This window comes from Microchirus variegatus (assembly GCF_963457635.1).
Source record: "Microchirus variegatus genome assembly, chromosome: 7".
Classification (NCBI taxonomy): domain Eukaryota; kingdom Metazoa; phylum Chordata; class Actinopteri; order Pleuronectiformes; family Soleidae; genus Microchirus; species Microchirus variegatus.
The window spans coordinates 18,054,163-18,077,286 of record NC_139808.1 but is presented as its reverse complement, the minus strand read 5'-3'; the positions used below and the strand labels follow the sequence as shown (position 1 = coordinate 18,077,286).

At 38.6% G+C, this 23,124-nt stretch overlaps 1 protein-coding gene across 1 annotated transcript in view; it reads right to left on the bottom strand.

Annotated features, from left to right (window-relative positions):
• cntn4 (contactin 4) overlaps positions 1-23,124 on the bottom strand; it is a gene marked incomplete at both ends in the record, with an annotated part of 203,519 nt that overhangs the window by 87,522 nt on the left and 92,873 nt on the right. Inside the window, one exon of the mRNA XM_083892325.1 lies at positions 2,183-2,386. Within this exon, the coding sequence (XP_083748451.1) occupies positions 2,183-2,386 (204 nt within the window). The remainder of the gene's footprint in view (positions 1-2,182; positions 2,387-23,124) is intronic.

Genomic DNA, 23,124 nt, shown 5'->3' with positions numbered 1-23,124 from the left:
CACGTGTTTGCACATCATTCCAAGTGAGGACCCTCATAGAAAATGCATTCCCTAGCCCCTTTCCTTGACCTTAACCACTTCAACTAAATGCCTAACCAAAACCCTTACCTTAACCCTACAACTAAAATGTTCTCATTTTCCAAAATGGAAAGTGCCTTGCAGCACTGCTGTGAAAACAGACAAGGATAGAGGGATGGAAGGAAAATAATATGGAACTTGAATGAAATAATAACATCAGTTTTTCACAATCCAGGGAACATGGGGCCCTATTTGAATAAGCATGGACTAAAATGTGAAAGTGCATTAGGGTTTATTACATCCGCAACTCCAATTTTGCAATTACTCAGTATTTGCTATTTATTTTTATTGCATGTGTTTAGTGTCTGAATTATTTGTAAGTGTGTTTTATTTGTAACAATAACTAAGCCAATCAGATATTTGTGAGTCATGCCTCAAAATGTCAAATGTCCTTTTTTTTTTTTTTTTGCTTATTTTTTAACCATTAAACGGCCAGAACATGTCCAGTGAGTAAGTGCTTTTGCCAATTTTTACAGAATACATTTCAATATCTGGCAGTGGTGTACAATTTACTGCATGTTAACAGCTTAAAACATATTTAAAATAACATTTGTTTAAGTCAAAGTCTCAATGTTCAAAAACAGGCCAAAAAAATGGAAATTATGTACAGGCGGTTTTCCAACTCTCTCCTCTCTGAGAGAAGCTGATTCGCTGGCTTCCACAAGTGATATTACTGTAATAACCACATTATTTGGCTTTGACTTACAACTTTTCATCTTTCAAAAAATGCTGGAATTTTTGTAATTTGCGGTAATGCAAAGTGCGCTTGCGCAAAAGTGTCGCCTGTGATACGCTCACTGGTAAAGGGTTAAAAGCCTGTTTCTGGTGTATTGCTATTTAAATGACAAACATGGGAAACTGGATAAGTGAAGAATTATCTGCTGAGGATCCTTCTCACCATCCCTCCACCGTCTACCAATCCTCCGCCCCATCAACAACTCCATTAGTCTGCACAGGATAAGGAATTACACTGACATTCAACCAGCCCTGAACTGATGACAAAGTGGAAAAGGAGGAGCACTGAGGTGTGTCCCTGTGTGTGTGTGTAACAGAGTGTACTGTATATGCACTTAGAAACTGCCTATGTTGGTGCATCTAATAAACAGTTTAAATAAGCATGACGATACTGAGGCATTGACTTAAGACCAGGTTTTTGTTGGTCACAGGCACAGAGGGTTTCATCTTCCCTCAAGATATCAAACGCACCTGAGTGCATTTGTTGCTACTTACACAACGGTTACATGTGAGACCCAAAAGCAGAACCATTCCCACTGGTTTTTATCCTAGATTTACACAGGTTTTTGACTAAAAATCTAAATTGTAATGATCTTCCAACCGCTTTATCTTCCACCTGGTGGGTTGCAGGGGTCGCTGGTGCCAATCCCAGCTGACATAGGGCAAATGTAAAAATATGTGTTATAAAAAAATAAAGATTGTTAAAATCTACCAGTGAGTGATAAATGTTGTGTTGCTTATAAATGTTAAATAGGAGGTTAGAATAAAGTATTAGCAGGAATAAAACTAGTTTACAGTTTACAATAACAAAGGTCCGTTTAGACTTATAACATATCAAATTAGAAAAGACATAATATTTATAACAGTAAAAACCAACATGAATATATCATATAAAGGGCATTTCTCGAATGCTTGTATTTCTTCTCAGCTATTTCATTACATTAGAAACACTAAGGAATGCGCTTTTGGTGGAGAAGCGTACAATTGGATTACTTGCTGACAATGACCTTTCCTGTGCAGTGCCTTGATGAGGGCAGACTGTAGCTTAAGATACACATGCTCAAGGACATGCTGAAATTAGCCCACAATTACATAATTAACCTTTACATTTCAGTAAAGTTTCCCTTTCTTTCTCATCATTACAATAGATTATCCTAACAGATCAGGCTGTGTTAAAATGCAGATTCAACACTTGATAACCATTTTGATAAACATGCAATAAATTAAACCGATGCAGTAAAATGATGAGGCAACATTTGCATCCAAGTAACTGAACAAAGATGAGTTTCGGAGAACAAACTTCTGCACTAATCCACAGTCTTATTCATCATGACTGATAACATTTACATGGTGCAGTGTGTGGGCTCACCATCGCTGCGGAGCACCAGCGGAGTGGGTGGACCCTGGACTCGGGTCTTGGTGACTGTGTTGGTCACCACGCAGGTGTAGTTGCCAACGTCGGAGGGCTCCACTTTGGCGATGTACAGATTCCCCGTCTCCTGCGAGATGAAGCGGCGAGTGTCCTGCTTCACGAACGTCGGGTACTCGTTGAAGATCCAGGAAAATATCAAATCTGCGAACGAAGACGAGTTTCGTGTCACCAGATGTTTCAAAGAATAATGGGGCGTGGGTTCAAAGTTAAAACAGTCGGTTGCCTCAATGCAGAGTTAACGGTACATTATGGAAGAATAGCTTATGAAGTTATAAAATGAACATGATATGTCATGTCAGAGATAAAGGAAACAATTCAAATATTGGCTTTACCGACGATGGTTCAGACAGTTTACCCACATTTAAAAAAGTTTGTGTCTTCTGTGCCACCCATCAACTATCGGACACTGAGGTTGATAGCAGAGACGCGTAGAAATCGGCAGGTTACATGATTAATAAAAATAAAACAAATAGTGAGACAGTTATGTGTGTGTATGCAATGTGCATAAATAGAGTTCAGCTCCTTGTTTCTTTGTTTCAAATATATGTGGCAACATGTGCTCTCCTATCTTTTGAACTGAGATTACAGCTCATTTCAAAACATTGGAGAGCATTTAAATATATTATCATCGCGCCATTGTATTCAATTTCTTCTGTGTTTTTGCACATCAGCTGATGGGTGGTGGGTGGACGGGACAGGATTTGAGAGCTGTGCATGTTTGAAAGTGCGGTTGTTATTGTTTATTGTTTATAGAAGCCCCCTCGAAAATGAGATTCTAGATCTCAAGAGGCTTTAATTTCAACAAATTCAAGTCAAGCTGTCTTGTTTTTGGATTTAATTTGTTTTGGAGGGAACACGAAACATTGGAGAGAAAACACCTCCTTCCACTAAAAATAAAGATAACACTTATAATAAGGTGCCAGCGACCTAAAGAAAAAATGATGGAACTATAGCTGCTCATTACTGAACAACATGCCATTTCTGAATTATTCTGGCTCAATTTGTTGTTTTGTGACAATGAGCTATTATCAGTGAAGAACAGTTTATAAATAGGAGAAATAATATATGTTCATTAGGTGAAGATTTCAAAAAAGAGGCTTTAAAAACAAATGCCTAGCATTATCCAAACGCGTAGTAACACGATAATCATTCGTCATCGAGCAGCATGTGCAGAGTTAATCTGGAATAATTCCATATAATTGGCTCATAGCTTGACTCCAATGCTCTTAATGCAGCATCAGAAATTGCTCATTGAAATACTCAGGAGCATAACTCCATTATCTTTATTTAATCATCATTATCCGTCCTCTAATCCATGTTTCAGTATTATTCAGGAAGTCCTGGTAGATATTAGCTCCCTCCTGAATCTTACAGCCATGTTTCACATAAATGGCGAAACACTGAATAGCAGTAAATGTTGTAAGTGTGCAAGATGACCTGGGCTGGCTCTCTCGAGTAGATACTTTATGATGTATGAAAAAGGATTGGGACACATTCAACATTCATTATACCGAGGTGATCCTCTTGACATTCTGGTGAATTCTAAGTACTTTTCATTATGCAAAACAGGTCCATTTTTCTTTTCCATTCCGTCTAAAACATTTACATTTTGGCAGAATTGCACTCTTATGAAATCAACCACAGGTGTATGACTTTTTCCTAACAGGAAGTGGAGCATGATGTTGCGCAATATCTGTCGGGCTGCTATAATCAAAGTAAGGAAGAGTAGAGTTTCGGGTGACAAAGGGATTTTCCTTTCTTTCTTTGTGAAATTATGAAAAGGTGTCACATCAAAGGTCCACTGTGTATCATTTCAGAGAACTTACTGACACTAATTGAATGTACTACCCATAATGTCTGCATAAGTGTATAATCACTTATGCAAAACATTTTTTCGCAGCCTTTCATATGTACTGAACTGACAAACCAGTCAGGATTTGAATTTTCAAAGTGACCCCAGAAAAAAAAAGAAAGAAGATAAAATGAATAATCATGACGCGTAATCATAGAATTCAATGACCTGAATAAAACAATACTGATGATTTCATAAAGTAATAAGATGTGGGTAATTAATATGTAATAACAATTAATGACCAACAGTAACAGTAGTTGGCATTAGGCAATCATAAGACATGATTAACCTGGCAAATAATCCAATTTACAAGTGAAACAATGCTTAAATTGAAACAAATGACAAAGCAGGAAATTGTGAGCGATGAAGGTCTTTAACTATATGATTCATAAAAATCCAATACATTCAGCAGTACAAGAACCATAATTCACCTCTCCTATTTCCCATTTTGTTTCATTTTATGCACTCCTGTATGCAGCAGAACAGTATTTCTGATTTTCCAGGGGAATTTTCTTCCAGGTACCACCAGAGGAAGCTCTTGTACCACTTGGCGGTACATGTACCACAGTTTGAGAACCACGGATTTAAGGAATAAAATGTTTACATGTGGTGGTGGACTGCCAAGCTTTAACAGCTTACAGCAACCACTAACTTCACTATATTACAGCTTCTGGGTTTAGATCTGATAGAGCGTTATGGCTAATGCAGTCTTTTAGCAGAACATATACAAGCCCCACTCAGAACTATTTCCTGTACTTATCACAAACTGAAAATGTCTGATTTAAAGTACAGCCTTTTATTTTTTTTAACAGTTTATCGTTCACAGTAACTAATCTGCATAGAATATATGACTCATGAGCAAAAAGCATCAATTTAATCACAGTAAAGCTCCAAAATGTTCACCATTTTTCATCCTCTGCCACATGCACTTCAAGAAAATCTAATTAATGGACCTATAATGCAGTTCAGTAATGGAAAGGAACGGCTGCATACAAAGCAGAATTATTTCAGCTGACATCGTGTGTGCGTCTCCTGCATTACCTCTTAATCCTCTGATGTCACATGCCAGGGAAAAGGAACAAGATACTGTCATCCCGTTTTGTTGCGTGTTATTAGCTTCATTATTACTATATTATATTATATTATTATGTGCTTGACTGTGAGGAGCTCCACATTTGTTTTCTTATATTCCATATTTCATCCAAAATTGAATAAAGGCGGCCTTGCAACACAACCGGTTGCATGTATAAGACTGACTTCTGGGTGAGTTTGTGACTGGTGAAGGACACAAGAGAACCTAATGGTGTAATGTGGTTCTCTAACTGACAGGAACGTGTAATTTTCTAGCAGAGCTCAATCAAACCGTACCAACTGTTAGCAGACTGGCAATTAAACAAAAACCTCCAGATCCATCTATAGCCGCTTTCCTATATTTCACAGCATGAGCCCATATTCCTGCTGGCTGAAAGGAGCAGCCACTGTAAGAATCAGGATCTTGGGCTCAGGCTTTAGCTGCTGTATGTTTGGAGCTGAAAACAAAGTAATGGCACAGCAGAGGTCCACAGGGACAAGGGACACTTCGAGGCAGGATAAGGCATGTTGTTTGTGTTTGTTTCCTCTCCAGTGCTTTGGACTATGGCTGCACCTGCTCTCCCTTCTATGTTTAAAACCCATATGCCTACACTGCACAACATGAGCTGCAGAATACCACAGAGAGCACAAATATAATGAGATGGCTCACGCAGCTGGCCGAAACGGTCTTTGCAAATATCATCCAGGGCATTGATTTTATGGGTTACGCAATGCTTCCTCGTATGAAACCAGGGCATCTCTTTGAGCTGCTTTTTATTGTATTGTGAGAACAACAGCCTTTACACATGAGCTCCAACTGCAGTTGTTTCAGACTAAACCCTGAAGATGCAAAGGTGAACATATACAATAATCTTGGCGTTGCACTTGGTATAACAAAAATAAAATGCTATATTTTACACGCTCCCAGAACAGTTCTTTGTTGTTTTGCAATTGAGGTTAAAGACTGCTTCACTCACACAAGGAGACACGGAAGCAGGACAGGCCTCACAGAATATCACTGAATATTCATGTCAAACAACCATACCCTCGCATAGCTAAGATCATGCTCACAATAAATTGTATTAATGTAAAAATGGAGACCGGATACAAAGAAGGGGGGGAGGGTGTATTCCCAAAGTAGGTTTCATATTACTCCGCTCTCATTAAAAAGTGAAGTCTCAATCAACTTGTAATGCAACACCTGTGGGAGGACACACAGACACCGAGGCCGATGTACTGATACTGATCATGCGCTACAATCAGAGTAGATCGTGCTTTAAAGATAAAGAAAAAATATTGTTACTGTTAAATGTTTGAATAATTCCTTAACACAAATGTTGTGATATGCTTTGCATTCATCATATTGTCCCTAATAATAATAAAGGGTAACGCTTTCTTTTACAGTCCCCTAATTACCTGGTATTTAGCTGGTAAATTCATGGTAACACTAAAGTGTTGCTAGGTAATTACCAAGGGTAATAAGATAAGTAAATACAGTGAAACCGTTGCCAAAATACTGGGTAATGCACAGTAATGTACTCGGTAAGTAAAGTTAAACTGTACTGTAAAAGAAAGCCAAGCTTGTTTCCATGTAATTACACACATTTTTAGGGTTAGGTTTGTTAGGTTACCCCTTGGGTAAATAGCTAGTAATTAGGGGACTGTAGGTACCTGCTTATTACCAGTTTATAACCCAATAATACACTTACATTTACCATAGTTTTGCCATAGTTTAGCTGTACATACCTTCTTATTAACAGCAGTAATAACACGCTATAATTTACTATATAGTTACCAGGTAAATGCCCAGTATTTTGGCAACAGTTTCACTGTATTTACTTTCTTATTACCATTGGTAATTACCTAGTAACACTTTGGTGTTACCATGAATTTACCAGGTAAATACCTGGTAATTAGGGGACTGTAAAAGAAAGCGTTACCTAATAAAGATAACTTGAACCATGAGCATCCTCCCTCAAGAGAATATTAATGGTTTACAAGACCCTTTAATATCCTGCTGTACCTTCTTATTTTATTTTTTTTATCTGTGAATAAACACAATAAGACTTATTCACAGGAACAGGAGAACAGGAACAACTTTATTTCTGTATCACACCAAGACAAGCTGCGAAAACAATCGAAAGTGCTGCACTGAGGCTTTCACACATTTGTCTAAATATGATTGAACTGATTTTTAAATCCGACATTTAATTTAAAATTGGATAAACAGTGGTTGCACAGTACGAGCTGTGTGTACTTTAAAATTCTTCTTCTTATCCTTACAGGTTTTGTCATTTTTACAAATATTTGTTATGCCATACATCTACTTCATTAATAGTGTTTTAATTGTAATATTTCATCAGACATTTTTGGTTTGGAATTGTCATCACAATGGACAACAGATTGCTTTGTTTTGGCAATAGAAAAAAACTGCACGATCTGGGCTTATTTATTTATTGTTCCCTGTTAAGTCTTGGTGTTGATATTCATTCTTGGTCTGCGTCACCGTGTTTGTAACTAACACAATAACGTGGGCAGCGTTCACCTGAATCAGCCACATGGACAAAAACAAGTCAACCTTGCACCATGCACCATGAGAAATTATTCCATCAATGCAGAAAGAAAAGAGGTAGAATAGAGTGATAGAAAAAGAGACCAAAAAAAGTTATCGTAGTTATGATTAAAAAAAACAAACAAAAAAAAACAGGTTTACAGGTTTCGACTTTCAGTATAACATAAGGGAAACTTGTATTCACTTCTGTGGTTTACCTCTGCTGCATTATTTTCCAAAGTGGTATCGATAACTCTGAGCTGATGTTGTGCTGTAATAAGCACCCCTGCTGTGAAAAACATCACTGCAACGCGCATTTACGTCAAATGCACAATAGGGGTGCTTATCACAGCACGGTTGCTTATTATGGCACACTAGTGGTGCTGTACCTGCTTCCTGAAAGGCTTCTTCCTACCGTCGCGTCCATTAAGGAACTGACCAAACAATGATAACACCAGGAAATGCAATAGGGCTATAGGACACCCCCACTCTGATCTTGCAGGGACGTTTGCACACAACCAGCCATCTGCACGCACATTTCAATTCATCTATCGCAAATATTACTGTACTGTGTGACACTGTGCATATGGCAATAAAATCAAATTGAAAAATAAAATTGAATTGAATTGAAAAGTGAATTGATTCAGCAAAATGCCGAACAATGCACTGCAATGAAACTATGTCAGGGATCATGTGCAGAGGTCTAAAGTTATAATACTGTATGACAAAAAAATGAGAGAATACTTCATTGTCCGACAAAAAATTGTCCTGCATTCACCATTCTCACAAAATCAGACAGCAATTCAACTATAAAACTAAACATAACATGTATTAAAATTCAAAATACAACTCTAAAATATAAGTCCCTAATTAACGTAAAAAAATACACAGTAAAAACTTTCTCAACAGCCTTCCTAGGGGATTACTTTTGGGTCAGGAGTTATTACATTTCTGACATTATTTCTTCAGTCAAACTTCAATTCAATGTTCACTGTATTACCACATCACAATAATAGTATTAACTACTATACACTAATGGAAGGATCTTGATTAATCCCAATGAGACTGCACAACATTTTTTTAGAGCATAAAATACAGAACAATAAAAGAAAAGAAAAGAAAGAGGAAGGTGCAGCCTTGCTCAATTAGCAAGTATGAATAGCACTAAAAACCTCTACTATATGTGTCTGCTGGTGAATAAATGAAATGAATATGCACCAAAAGAGCAGAGGTAGTATAAGTGCTTGTACTGTTCACAAAGGGATACAGCAGAATTGTGGTTCTACTGGAGAATTAATGTTTCAGAGGGAAAAAAAGAATGGTCAAATTGACATTTATTTTCTACAACACGAGTTGATCACAGCTGCAGTTTGCAACACATGGCGTCCTCTTACAAATACGATGTCAAAGATGAGCGGGTATGATGTCCTCTGTGTTATTTTTCTCCGATTACAGAAAGAAGAAACAGCCGCTAACACTGGTCGAGCAGTCCCTTCTTATGTTGTTGCCACATGCACAGTGAAATAAACAAACCTAATGACTTCGACATCCATTAGAGGATGGTGAACGCTGCCACTCCAGCTTTGTAAACACAGCATCATACGAGTCAACGATGACAAAATGAGCACTGCCTGCTCAGCAGCTGATCTGAGGTAAACACAAGGCAGCATATGACAACTAAACTAAGTCATGGTGGAGTGGAGCAACAGTGACTGCAACTGCGTTGACAGGCAGCTCTCGTATATCTGGTACTGATGTCAGGCACCAGATGAAAAATCAGCCATATTTTTTTTTTTTTTTTTTTCTCAACCGTATAATGTGATTAATTTCTGCACAACACAGGCCTTGGCCTGTTTCTCGTCCTCTTGCTGCAGCCTCACAGCAAAATCAGCCACTGACACTGTCCCCAGGGGCATCTGCCCCTAATGCTTGAAGCAATACATATTCATTTAAACACAGGCAACATTTCTGACAAGGATTAACAGCAACAACAAAAATCTTCAATTTTTGCCAGTAAACAAAGCAGCCATCTGTCAATGCACAAGAACCACAGTACTCAAAAGGTCTGGCATCATGATATATTATCAGCATCAGCTGCCTCATCACTTGATATTAATGAACCATGTAAGAGCACACTGTGACAACAATATGCATTTTTAATCGTCCAATTATAAAGCAGTGGGATTTGGGAATGCTGCAAAACGCAAACATTTACAACAAAACGGTGCAGATGCCTTTCTGCAAAATCCTGCTTTCAGGCTTCATTAGAGATGGTTAATGAGAACCAATATTACATTGATACCAATCACAATGTATCAATAAGCTCTTGAATGGATGATATCATTATCGATATTTATGTTACTTTCATCATAAATCTGTTATAGAAAGATTGGTGAATCATGAAACAATACATTAGCATGTTCTGCAGCTGTCACCAAATGATCAAAAAGCTGCTCATATCAGTGCCATCACGGTGGCTCGTTACTCGACAATTTGGGCACACAATTTTGCGATAAAGAAGCAATTTGTGCCACATGTAAATAAACAGGTGAGTTAACAAGGTAACACTTGCAACCCAAATGAAAGCTTAAACATGAGGCAGTGCAATGTGTTTGACCATTTTAGCAAAGCGAATGTGTTTGCAGATGATGACTTTCAGCTCTTGCTGCGAAGCAGTTGGGATGAAGAAGATTGACAAGCAGATTGGGGGAACTGTGGACCCTCAACCTGGTCTGTTGTCGTGAAGAGGGAGATAACCCGGAAGATGAAGCTCTCGATTTACCGGTCAATCTATATTCCAACCCTCACCTATGGTCGTGAGCTTTGGGCAATGATCAAAAGAATGAGATCCTGAATACAGGCTGCCAAATAAGTTTCCAATGCAGGATGGCCGGGCCCCAGCTTTAGAGATAGCCTGAGGAGCTTGAACATCCGGGATGGATTTAGAGTAGAACCACTGCTCCTCCACGTCGAGAGGAGCCAGTTGAGGTGGTTCCGGAATCTGGCTACGATGCCTCCTAGACGCCAAGCATCTTCAACATTAAATTATAGATAGTGTCAACAAGCATATCGATACGTATCAGTATCAATAAGCAGAACTGATATTAGTGCGATACTCATCCTTAGGGTGCAGTAGTGTCAAACAAGGTAAAGCATGTTGATGTGGTGCATTGTGAGCTAGCTACTCTCTCTAAAATCCTTCCCGAGCAATGAAGAAGAGCTTTAGTCCAGCCAAACAACACAGCCACAGACTGACAATTTGCTCCGATTAGAGTCTACACATTCACAGATTTAGTGAATTGTCTTTTTGAGAGGCCGCCTCTTTGCACAGGAATAAACCAACACAGAAAGAAACTCAAAACAAACAAACAAAACAAAAAAATCCTCCTCAGTTAAACTCCTGTCGTCCCCCATTGTGTTACCAACCGCTGCACTCCTTAATCTGCTTCAGGCTCCAGGAATCCTCCATCTCTACTGTTTCCCTTACAGGAGCAGACGGGATGCACATGCTCAATGCTCTCAAAAGCCTCTGGTGGGAGCACAAACAGGGTCAACAGAGTGGAGATGTACACAAGCAATTTCAGTCTTGAGTGCCCCTTAAAGGTCTCTACCCCATTAGAAAATAGAGGTCAGCAGCATTAGGTCCACAACTAAACACAGTAATTGTGTAGTACAAAGAGTTCAGCGAGGTCACACTGGCAGACCATTAATGCTGTAGGCTCTGAAATAGACAGGCACTGACAGCCTTTTCTGCTCCTCGTGCTGTGTCCGACCCACAAACACAGACAGGATGGAGAACTGAACAGCACATGTGGCAGAAACAAACATTTCTGAGGTGGTTTGCGTTTTCAAAAACACTACTCATGTTGCAACCTGGTTGTGATAATTCATTCCCTTTCCTTGGAGTCGGCAGATAGTGATTACCATATATTTCTGGCACGACATTGGCCTGTCAGCTGGAGAGTGAGTGTGTGTGGATGTAGCAGGAAGGCAACAACCCATTCCGCCTTTGTGCCTGTGTCTAGCCTGGCAGGGTGGATGTGCACTCAACCTCTTCCCCCCGTCCCTTCTCCAGTGCTGACTGTAAAAGAGCAGGTAAGCTCTCTGATTAAACATAGGCACGATGAAAGACAAGGGCAGATTGATTTGTTGAAATATTCAATGTATTTCAACATTTTCTGACACAAAAAAATTGCATTCCCCAAGAGGTGTGACAACCCTGATACAAGTAATAAAGTGAACGATAAATACATCAATACTTGGATCACAGTATTGATGTTTTAAAGTTAGTAAGTTATGAAGCTGCTATGTTGTTAAATTCTGTGACTATGGGTGAATTCCAATTCCTTGCTTAACCCTCAATCTTAACTTTATTATTATTTGGATGCTGGCGTACACAGTCTGACCTTAGTCACTCGGGACTACTCGGGTCCTTCGGCGTTGTTCGGTGACGTGACTGACGTCCCGATTTTTTTAAATGTAATTGTTAACCTTTAAAAACAAACAAACAAAAGCTCATAATGTGTAACGGTATACTATTCCCTGTGTTTTGCAGACTGTGGTCTTTTCACAATGAGCAATTTGAGCAGAAAAGGACCTGTGTGAAGACAATAGAAAAAGTCAAGGTGATGTCATAAAGTATAGAAACAGCAGCACTTCTTTGTGCTCACGCTGGGTTAGCCTACACCTGCTGTAATAGTAAAAGCACATAATGCATCTGCTGTCACGAGACACTGCATATTATTGCACTATTTTATTATTCTTGAGCATCCTATTACAGACAGAAAATGGGACTGGTTGAAAGAAACTGGTATTTTATTCTTTATCAAATACTTTTAATTTGTACAACAAATAATTTATATGAAAAAACTAATTGATAATTACCAGCTCCACTAGTCTACAATACCAATGCCTCCTTGGGCAAGACACTTAACCCCACTGAGTCTGAGTGGTCATCAACACTAGAAAAGTGCTATATAAATACAAACCATTCACCATTGGGTACTTAGATCCGGTCTATTTGAAAGGCTAAAGCACTCGTTTTTAACAATTTTGGACAATGGCATGTTGATTGTATGGCAAAAACAAGTTGCATCTGCTTATGTGATGATGTGTCACATTCTTGAAGGGGTAGATTTCAAGCATTACCAGATTTCAAGCAAAACCATCAACCATTAAGGGGCAAGGGGTAGTGAAAGGGGCAGGGGTAAAAATGAGAAATGGAATTGGGCCTATGACTTCGGTGATCATGATTGTTTGTGCCAGATGGGCTGGATGAAGGATTTCTGGAAGGATACTGACCTCCTGGGATTTTTTCCACAAACAATAGTCTCTACAATTTAATCAGAATGGAGTGAAATACAAAAGGCATCCAGGGATCGTCCATGTGGAACAGTAGCAGTGCTGATGATAGAGGTCAGAGGAGAATGACCCAACTGGCTCACTGCCTAGCTTTAAAACTGTGGTGAGCAGCACTGCACCTCAGAATCCACAACACATCAAAACCTGAGGTGAGCAGACATCTGAGGCTGTAGTAGACACAGACTTTTAAACACCAATGTCGTCTACTCTGGTCATTCTTAACAGCATCCAATGCCCGAACCCGCCTGATGTACAGTATGTTATCTTTGCCCCTTAAATTGGTAGTTTGGGTTTTTGTTTTAAGTTTGGTTGGACTGACTCGCATTCAGTGTTAATCATGCTGTGGACGCACCCTGTGCCAAAAACCTGGTAGAGAAATGGACAAGTGTCCTCACTAAAAACATTGCTGCAAGTGGAGACACAAGGAGAAACCGATTACAGACATTAAACCAAAGGATGATCTCATAAAACCTATGCCTGTTCAAGTCTACAATACCTTAAATATATGAACAGTGATTTATTCAGCCTTTTGTGACTAGAAAAAGTAAAGTCTGTAAACGGCTCTCCTTTACCGAAATCCAAAGAGAAAATCAAAGTTTTTTGCTCGTGGGCACACAGGAGCTGCTCCTCTACTTGTTAGGTAAGTTTATGTCACTTAAGCAAATCTGAATAAAGCATTTCAAACACTGAGGTCAACAAATAACACATTCACTGCTGGAGGCAGCGGTGGAGCAACAATTCATGTGTGCTGTGATGGAAAATAGCCGATTATCTCAAATGACTGTTGTGTGCAGTTTACAAAGCAAATATGATATTCTGGTCAGAAAAAGGCAAGAAGATGTCGTTTTTACAGATTTTCTAAGGAAAGCCTTTTTTTTTTTTTTTTAATCTTTAAAATCTGTTCTATTCTTGTGTCCCCATTGACAGCCATGTTTTCAGTAAAAGTGAGTTTTCCTGTCTCAAGCTGGTTTTCATTGCAGGGGGTGAGCCGTGGGCATGCACAGTGCAGTCAATACTTCTCACAACTACCCTTCAGAAAACCTGAACTACAGCTATAATTCCAAATTGATCATACCACAGCCAGTGTACGTATTGTTGCGGACACATTTTACCACCTTCAAATGGCTACTTCCAGAATGATAATGCTCTGTGTTACACAGTAAAAATCTCAGACTGAGATCAGGAGAAGGAGCTGAATTGAGAAGAAAACCTCTGGGATGTGGTGAAACGGGAGATTGACAGCATGAAAGTGCAGTTGACATAGCAGCTTTGTCTCCCAGATAAACACTGCTATTTTGCTTATCTGCAAACCATGGTAAAATGTTTCATATGCATATGACACATCTGCCATGTATATCATCAGAAAACATTTTGCGGAGGAGTTAATGGTCTCAAATTGCTAGTTTCACATCTTTGTAGACTTTGTAAATCTTGGGGCTGCAAAACAGAAGAACAGATTCTTATGGGTGATAGCACAACAGTTAAAGCTCACATAGAGTGGTCCTGTTGCACATGTGCACATATGTTAGTTATGGATCTCTATTTACATACATTAACTTGTCTTTATGGTCAAAAACCTCCTAGTTGCTGTAAACGAGCCGATAGAAATCCTCTTTTCTGATGCTGTTCCCCAGCCGCGATATTTCAGACTCAGCTCTCCAGTGTTGGCCAGCCAGCGTAGAGGCTTCCCAACTGTCTTGTGATTGGCCAATACCCGGAAGTGACATATTCAGCACACCCGCTCTCAGAAGCGCAGCTCCCCCCTCTGGAACAGTGGATGCACTGCTACTCATTATCAAAACATTGTTTTAACAATGTTTAAAAATAGCTTCGTCACGACTCCCCGCCGCAGTCCCTTTTATGACTTTGACCCGGAGTCAGACCCAGAGTCAGAAGACACTGTCGCTCGTGAAACACCTCCACAACGGACGTTATTCTTCTTCTGTTGTTCAATGTACGCAACCGGATGTACCCGGAGCAGGAAGATCTGCTGTTCCGGAGAACCGCTGTTTACGTAACCGGACCAGGTTTTTTCAGAGATCTCTCTGAGCCCGAGATTACAATAAAACACAGCGTTCTCAGCAGTGGCTGAAATGTTTGTTTTGAACCTTCAGGGCTTCTTAAACAAGGTAATGATGCAGATACACACTAAAAAACAGCGTTAATTGGAACTTCCCGTCTAGGTCCGCTTTAAGGACATGCTTAAAACGTGGTCTTTTCCAGCTCCAAACTTACTTCATAATTTCTGCCAAAAGCATCACAAGCTATTTAGACATTCACATTAATATGCATGTATGTAGACATTGTTTTGGTTCAAAACTGTCACACATATCTTTGGTTTGCAGGAACGTGCAAGTGCAACATATGATCCTGGCAACTGGGTTGGACAAATCTACAGGGATGAAGTTCTCAAAAGAACAGAAAAGAGCTGAATCCATGCGACTGTTGTGCTTCTAATAAAGTGCACCATGGTTCTGTATCACAAGGAAGCACAATAGACACACACATGCCACTGAGGAGAAACGTCATGACTATTATTTCTGTTCCCTGAAGCAAAGGAGCCAGATTGCAACATACTATCTTGATACTGCTTTAGCACAGACTCTGGCTTGCATCATTCTTTCAACAGGTGAAGCCGAGCGCCGTGGGACATGCGGGACAACAAGAATCCTCAGAGGTTCTGCACATGTGAGACACCTGGTTACTGTGATACTGCCACACAATAGCTGAAGGTCAAGTCAATAACCTCGTTTTACCAGGAGGAAATATTATCTGTACAAAACACACATGAATAATGTGTGTGTAATAATGAGGCACAATTAACAGCTCCAATTTCATTGGCTTTTTTTAAAGAGCATTACGCCAATTTACAACACAGAAGTGCAGGTCAAATAAATCAATCAAATTAAATTATATTGCACCTTTCAAAGAACTTGAATACCAGTCAAAGTGCTTTTCAGGTCATTAACAAAAACACAGGATGTTAAAATAACTGAAATAAATGAGACATTTTGAGACTAATGCGTGCAAATAAAATTAATAACAGAACATAAAATACTTCTGTAAAGATAAAGAAAATGGTCAACAACATATGGAATTAAATGAAATCAAGTATGATCCCAAAAACTTAATTTACATAATTTCGTATATATATATATAACATACCATAATTTTGCATAAATGCATCACAAAGCACAGACTGTAAAAATATGGGCTGTTTATGTCTTCTTGAAAGAAGCAGAATGTTTTTGTTTTTTTAAATGACTGGTTATGACATGTTATCAAATGCATCACCACAAGCGTGTTCAGTGTTTGTTTTAGTCAAATTTAAAAGATGTAAAAATTACTGTAATGGACTGATATTGATATGTTTTTTTTTTTTTTTTACATAGAACCTGTACCCACACGTAAGGACAATACAGCACTGACATGTCAGTGACAGATTTGTATGTCAGAATGAGCTAATGCAGCTTTAAGTGAGGGAAAAGGAGCAGGCTACAGACATGATGAGATTACTTCGGTCTAACTTAATCTCCAGCCCAAACCAAAGCCAATTCCCATGTTGTTACTTGAGGAAGTTTATTGAACTTCACACACCACCGACTGGAGCCACAAAATGCTTTAAATTTTACTTTTAAATACTCATTTTCCACTGCATATGCAGTAATATCCCCCAAGACCCAGAATAGACCTCAGAGAGAGGCCAGTGTGTTTGTATTTTGATGATATTCTGGTGAAAACCACTTACATTTGGTGAACTGAGAATCCCCGCAAATTCAAATGCAACACATGCTGCCTTTTCCCTCTGTTTTATATCATTGTGAAATAAATGTCTTTGGTTAGACCTGACACATCTCTCCCTCTGTCACCTTGGGATCTGGAGCGGATTTGGAAGTGATTACCACTTTTCATTGCACAGACTCTACAATTATATCCTATACGTTGTTCATTTAGTTTCCGATATAAACAATAAAATGATTATATTGCTCCTGCACATGCACAAGTTGCACATAGCAGATTTGTTATAGCCACCCCAAGGCTTTGGAACATTTACCCATTTACAATTAAAACTTCTGCCTTAAAATGCTATTATGCACTTTTTCTATCGTATTCTATTTTTATGTTATTCAACTCAAATGTTTCTATTTTACTTTATTATTTTAGGTCTTCTAATTGTACAGTCATTTGGTTCACCCTATAGTTGTTCTATAATGTACTTTTTTAGTCACAGCATAAACCCATTTGAAAGCCGGCAGTCTGAAAGCAGTGAACAGTACCCACAAATGGAGCTGAACTCTCTGCAACACCAAACACAATAATATAGTTGTAAAAGCCACCTATAGCGTTAAAGGCTTATGGATTCAACTTAACACTGCAGTCCAGTGCTCTGCTAAGCAAGCTATGTGCCGTGGACAGAGCCGTCATGTTTTCAACAACTGTTATTTTTCCCTTGCACAGCAGGTGACAGAGCATTTCTTCTGGGATGAAATCTCCACGGGCAGCAAGGGCTTTGTGTTTATGTTGCAGCACCAGGGAGCCTATAAGGACCTGACATGTGACTGCAGCCCTGCGCCGAGGACGGAGGTGCTTACACATCAGCCACAAAGAGAACCATACAGCAAACTCAGATATGAGTTCTCAATATGAAATCTGACAGGTATGTATATAAGCTGTACATGTGAACCTACAGTGTGCTCCACATCGTTTGATAACTGCCTCCAATTTTTGTCCTTCCTAATCCACAAATACGTTCATACACACACACACACTTCAAATATAACTATAACAACAGCTGTGTGTACTGCAAGGTTTAAGGAGCTTAGAAGGAGATTTGGGAAGCGTGTCATTCACACAAGTCTTCTGGGAAATGTGCGCTCGCTCTCTACACTCAGACTCCTCTGTGACCTTTTCATACACGATTAGAAACTGCAATCAAACTCAGGAGTGTCACTCTCAGCCAGAACAGCACGTCTCGTTTCCTGCTTTACTGTCAAAGTCACTGAAGTTCGTCTTCACTGTAAGGTAACTGCTACATTCATTTAAATCTGTGAAAAAAGGCTCTATGGATTTTTGTGACAGTGACATGTGATATTATTTTCGAGAGCTGAAGTCCTCAGACTCATGAAGAGGAAGGGTGGGGGGGGGGGGGTGTGTGGACTGATTACGGGATTATGAAAGGCGATTACTCATTGAGATTGTGAAATGGGTCGTCTGCTAATCAGATTTAGAGCAGAATAATCCCTGACGTAAGAAAAAGAGAAAGTAATTAATATAGGAGCAATGCACAGTGTCATAGGCGAATGAACATGCTTTGAACCCTCCCTGATACAGTGCATGGCCTAATCTGAACACATTTTTTTTTTTACAAATTTCCTACAGCATAAATGGTTTTGTTTTTGTCTCATCACCTCTCATTATCCTCCACAATCAACATCTCAACAAATAAAATGTAGCCATATAGTCCCACATTTGGTGTTCCCAGTAAAAAAAAAAAAAAAAAATGAATGAGTAATTTTATATTATGGTAATACAACAAGTAGAAAATATTGAAAATAGACAATAGAAAAGAAAAATAGACCCACAAAACCCCACCCCCACCCACTGAAGCCCATTCTCATAGGTCCGCCTCTCCACATGAACCACACCTTTCAGAGCAAAAGAAACCATTAAGTAAATGTATTAATTATTATTTTCTCATGGTTTCTACATTAGACCACAAATACTGACATGAAAGGGCTTCATGAAGCACAGGGCAAAGGTTACTCATACCATGGACAGATTAGACCTTGAAAGCAAACAAAGTGGCGCTTCATTTAATTTCATGGTGCCTTCAAAAGAGAACTGACATCTTTTTTTTTTTTTCATTTGACATTGAAAGTCACAATTATTCAAGGATATTCAAGTGGCCATTTGAAAAGGCTGCTGCAAATTGGCTACAGACCACAAAACAATAATGTTGCCCTGTTCCTTTCTTTCTTTTTAAGTTAAAGCCTACTTACTGAGTGGTGAATACTATGTTTTTATGGGCTGTACAAAATGTCTTTTTTTCCCAGTGGCTACATGGACATTTACATAATCACGATTAAAGGTCACCCTTTGAAAAAAAAGAAAACAAAAGAAAAGATGATTTCATAGCCTCTGAATCCAGAGGAACTAATACTACAAACAATTGTCACTGTATTGGTCATTTTCCTTTCTCTATTATTTATCATGGTTTCTCTACATTATTGTATGTGAAAATCAATAACCAGGCTCTTCAAACTTTCTTGAACATTGCAATTCAACAACGTGAAGAAGAGGTTTGCATTAATCTGTCAGTGACATTATTTTTTTTCCCAGTCAGATTAAGTAATGCAGGCATTTTAAATCAATATGCAATTGAATTTCAGTTTCAAGCAATAATGATGTGAGATTGGAAGAAAGTGGGTTTTTCGTGTTGCACAGAAATGAGTGGGATTTAAAAGGTGTTTGGACAAGGAGGTGAGAAAGGTAGTACAGGCAAGAATTGGAAACTACTTTCACTCCTAGTTAGACCTCACAGAAACATCTCTTGTTGTTCAGTGTTGCATTCACAAAGAACAAAGGATATAATGGTACTTATTTTTCACATAAAACGATGGAAACAAGATAATTAATAAATCAATCACTCAGTCAATCAATTGGTTGATTGATTGATAATTAATGACACAACAGAATATACACAACAGTGTGATATGAGAGATGATTCCTGGACGTGAAGAAATACGAAAATCTACAGGAGGCCAACAAGAAAGTTTTAGTGGATGAAATATATATATATATTTTCTATTTTTTGTAATTCTAGGGCTATTAGACTTGAAGAAACAAATGCACAGGCAATATAAATGAGAAAGTTAATCAGAAACTATCATCAGCAGCATCAGGTCAAACTATACATGAGCAAATACAACATGAACAAAGATGATCATAACCGATTTATCTGTCAATTATTTTCTCGATTACTTTCTCGACTACTTGTTTGTTAATCTTGTGTTTATTAAACCTGTAAACTATGATGTTCTTGAATGACTTCAAGAAACTTTTCAGTTGTAATGATTTCTTAATTGTGTGGAGCAAAGAAAACAGAACATTTAAGAAGCTGAAAAATGTGAAAACGTGTTGACAGGAAATTTAGGAATCGATCATTGCATCAGTTTTACTGACATTACTTAACTGGATTTTGTTCATGTATTTCAGTTCATTTATCAATACACAAAAACAACACAGAGGAAACAGAACAGCTAACATGTTGTATCCCCTCTTTCTATCAGTTCTATCAGCATTGTTTTTTTTTAAATACAGTATTAAAGCAGGTTAAATTATTCTTATACTACTTTTTGCTTGTTCACTGTATTGCATTTTTAGAGCCCAGTGTGTTAGATGTTGGCGGAGGTTCTCAAGTCATCCAGGTCATAATCTTCTTCAGTAGTTAGCCATGGGCGAGTGGACCTGCTTGAGTTGAGTTGAAGACAGTTCACCTCTTATCCAAGGCTTCTTCAATTCTAATTAGCTGGTGGGGAAAACCAGGTATTTAACCTCTGAGGTTGGTACCTGTCTAGAGAGTCGTTAAGTTGAACAATGCAGGTTGTTCACCCCTCTCAGTTTCAGGTTGCTGGTTTCAACTGAGACAAAGTGTGAAAAAGTGTCAGACTGAGTCACATGAGTCCAACGTTCTATTGCTTCTATCTGTACAACTAACCCTTTAAGACCCAGCGCATCGCTCACAAGTGCACTTCACATTATCATAGTTACACAAGGGTTTGTGCTATTGGAAGAAAAACATGTCTGAGATTTCCTCTTATGAAAGACTATGCTACAGACTGCAAGACAGAGAAGATATTTATATGAAAATATGGGGATCTTTTGGTACTGTAATCTGATATAGCAAGGGGTTACACCATTTCATTTTAAATGTATTTTATCTCTCAGTCTATACCTATCTATCTATATATATATATCGGGTTATATATTTTATATATTTTCAGAGAATATGAATGATAACACGCAAACTCTTCTTTCACTCATGGTTAGTGTTTGGTTTAAGCCATTTATTTTCAAACTGTGTTTTCTCCTTTTAAAGCATAATTACAACACAAACTATCCAAATGACCCTGATCAAAAGTTTACATACCCCATAAGGATGGGGCCGATCTGATCCAGTATCGGTATTGGGTTCCGATACAGACGGATTGACGGATCGGAAATCTCTATAGTTGGATTGGTAATTTCCGATCCGTCTGTGTGTGTGTCTGCTGAAATGTCTCCACAAGCCAAGACACAAAGCTAAAGACACAAGTGCCAACGTTGGCATTGTTTGGATAACAAATGCAAGAGAACAGGTGAGTTCACTGGCTCACAACAGGGTTTTTCTTAACAATTTTTATGGCTAAGAAAAACAGAGTTTGTGTTTGTCCTATAGTATGTGTGTGTCCATGCCTCCCTGTCTATGCTACATACTTGCAGTGCCACAGACATGAAGGAAATCTTTCATATGTTCAGCCATGTGCAGTCATATTTTATAATCTTCCCTTAGCAAACGGAGGAGGCAGGATCTCAGTGTGGCATTGGCAGCCTGACAGCCATTAACAAGACAATAATGACTCTGAGGCCACCTAAACCACCTTCCCTCCATCACACGTTTTTAATCAAATTGTCCACGTGTGTGGCACATTCAAGGAAAAGCTTGCCACGTCCCCTTTTATCGCTGCCATATGTTTGTACACCCTCCCGTAGTAGTGGGACTCCTGAGTGCATGCACGAATCACTGGTGGTGCCAGAGGCGGCTCTCAGGGGGCACATTATGCATGGCAGGCAGCTGTCCTGCCCGCTGTATGTATGTATGTATATATGTATGCATGCAGCATGAGCTCATCCATGCAGAAAGACAAGTAGGACACAAGAAAGAGCAAGAGAAAATGTGGGAGGTTTGGCATTTCGAGGAAATATGATAATATGAGTTTGTCAGGTTGGTGCTGTTGGGAAGCGCTCACATCTGCTGAGAGAACCTGTCATATGGTGCGGCTGTGTTCAGTGAGTTAAAAGCATTCATGTTATTGCTGCCCAAACCACCACAGCCATGCTGTGCCCTGAAAATGCTATTTAAATGATCTATTTAATTTGAAACATCTCGTCACCATGGAAGCATATTATGTGTGTTCACTTCGAATAAACTTCAATCAACTAAATAATCAAACCACATTTTCATTTTAAAACAAGAATTCTGCCTGTCTTTTTTTCTGAATTAACTAGATTCTTCTACAAGATTTCTGCTATTTTCTAATTGTATGAGATACAAAAGAAAGTTTGAAAATGAAAATGTTTTAAAAATCCAAACACCTCTTAAATATAGTGCGACATTCACCTGAAAAGTAATTTCGACTCTTTCTGAAATAACAACAATTTAGTTATTAAATAACTGAATTGTTATTTCAGAAACATTTTGCAGACTATTATGTGAATCAACAATCAAAACAAAAGAAAAATAGATTACCCAAATTACTCAAAACAGAGAAAAAAGAGCTTTATTAAATCACTGAAACACAAATGAATGAAATGAAAATCTCAGGAACAGTGTAAACTAAAGAAACCTTGTATGTGGCACCAAGGTCCATTCATAAATACTGAAGATATAAATCTTTAAAAAAACAGGTCACACATTTTTAGTTTCATTTTTCAAAAAGAAAGAAAGAAAAAGGCTGAGCCATTAAAACAGTGAGGCACTATGGCTTGAAGTGAACTAATCTCAAACTTGCATTTATTAGAGCCTATTTTCAGCAGCAGATTAATCAACATTTGGTGTTTAACAGAGTCTATACAGCAGGAGGGTGCTGTGGGTTTGATTCAGAACAAAAAAAAAAAAACAGTGTGTTAATGGCAATGAAGGAAAATGTCATCCATCGCACCAGTGCAGCTCATCGAGGCATCTTTAATATTCAGTATGGAATACAATTAAGCTTTATAGCATACCACAGTAAGCTGTATCAAGTCCTCTCTGCATGTTAGCAAAATGCATTTATTGTAGTTTAA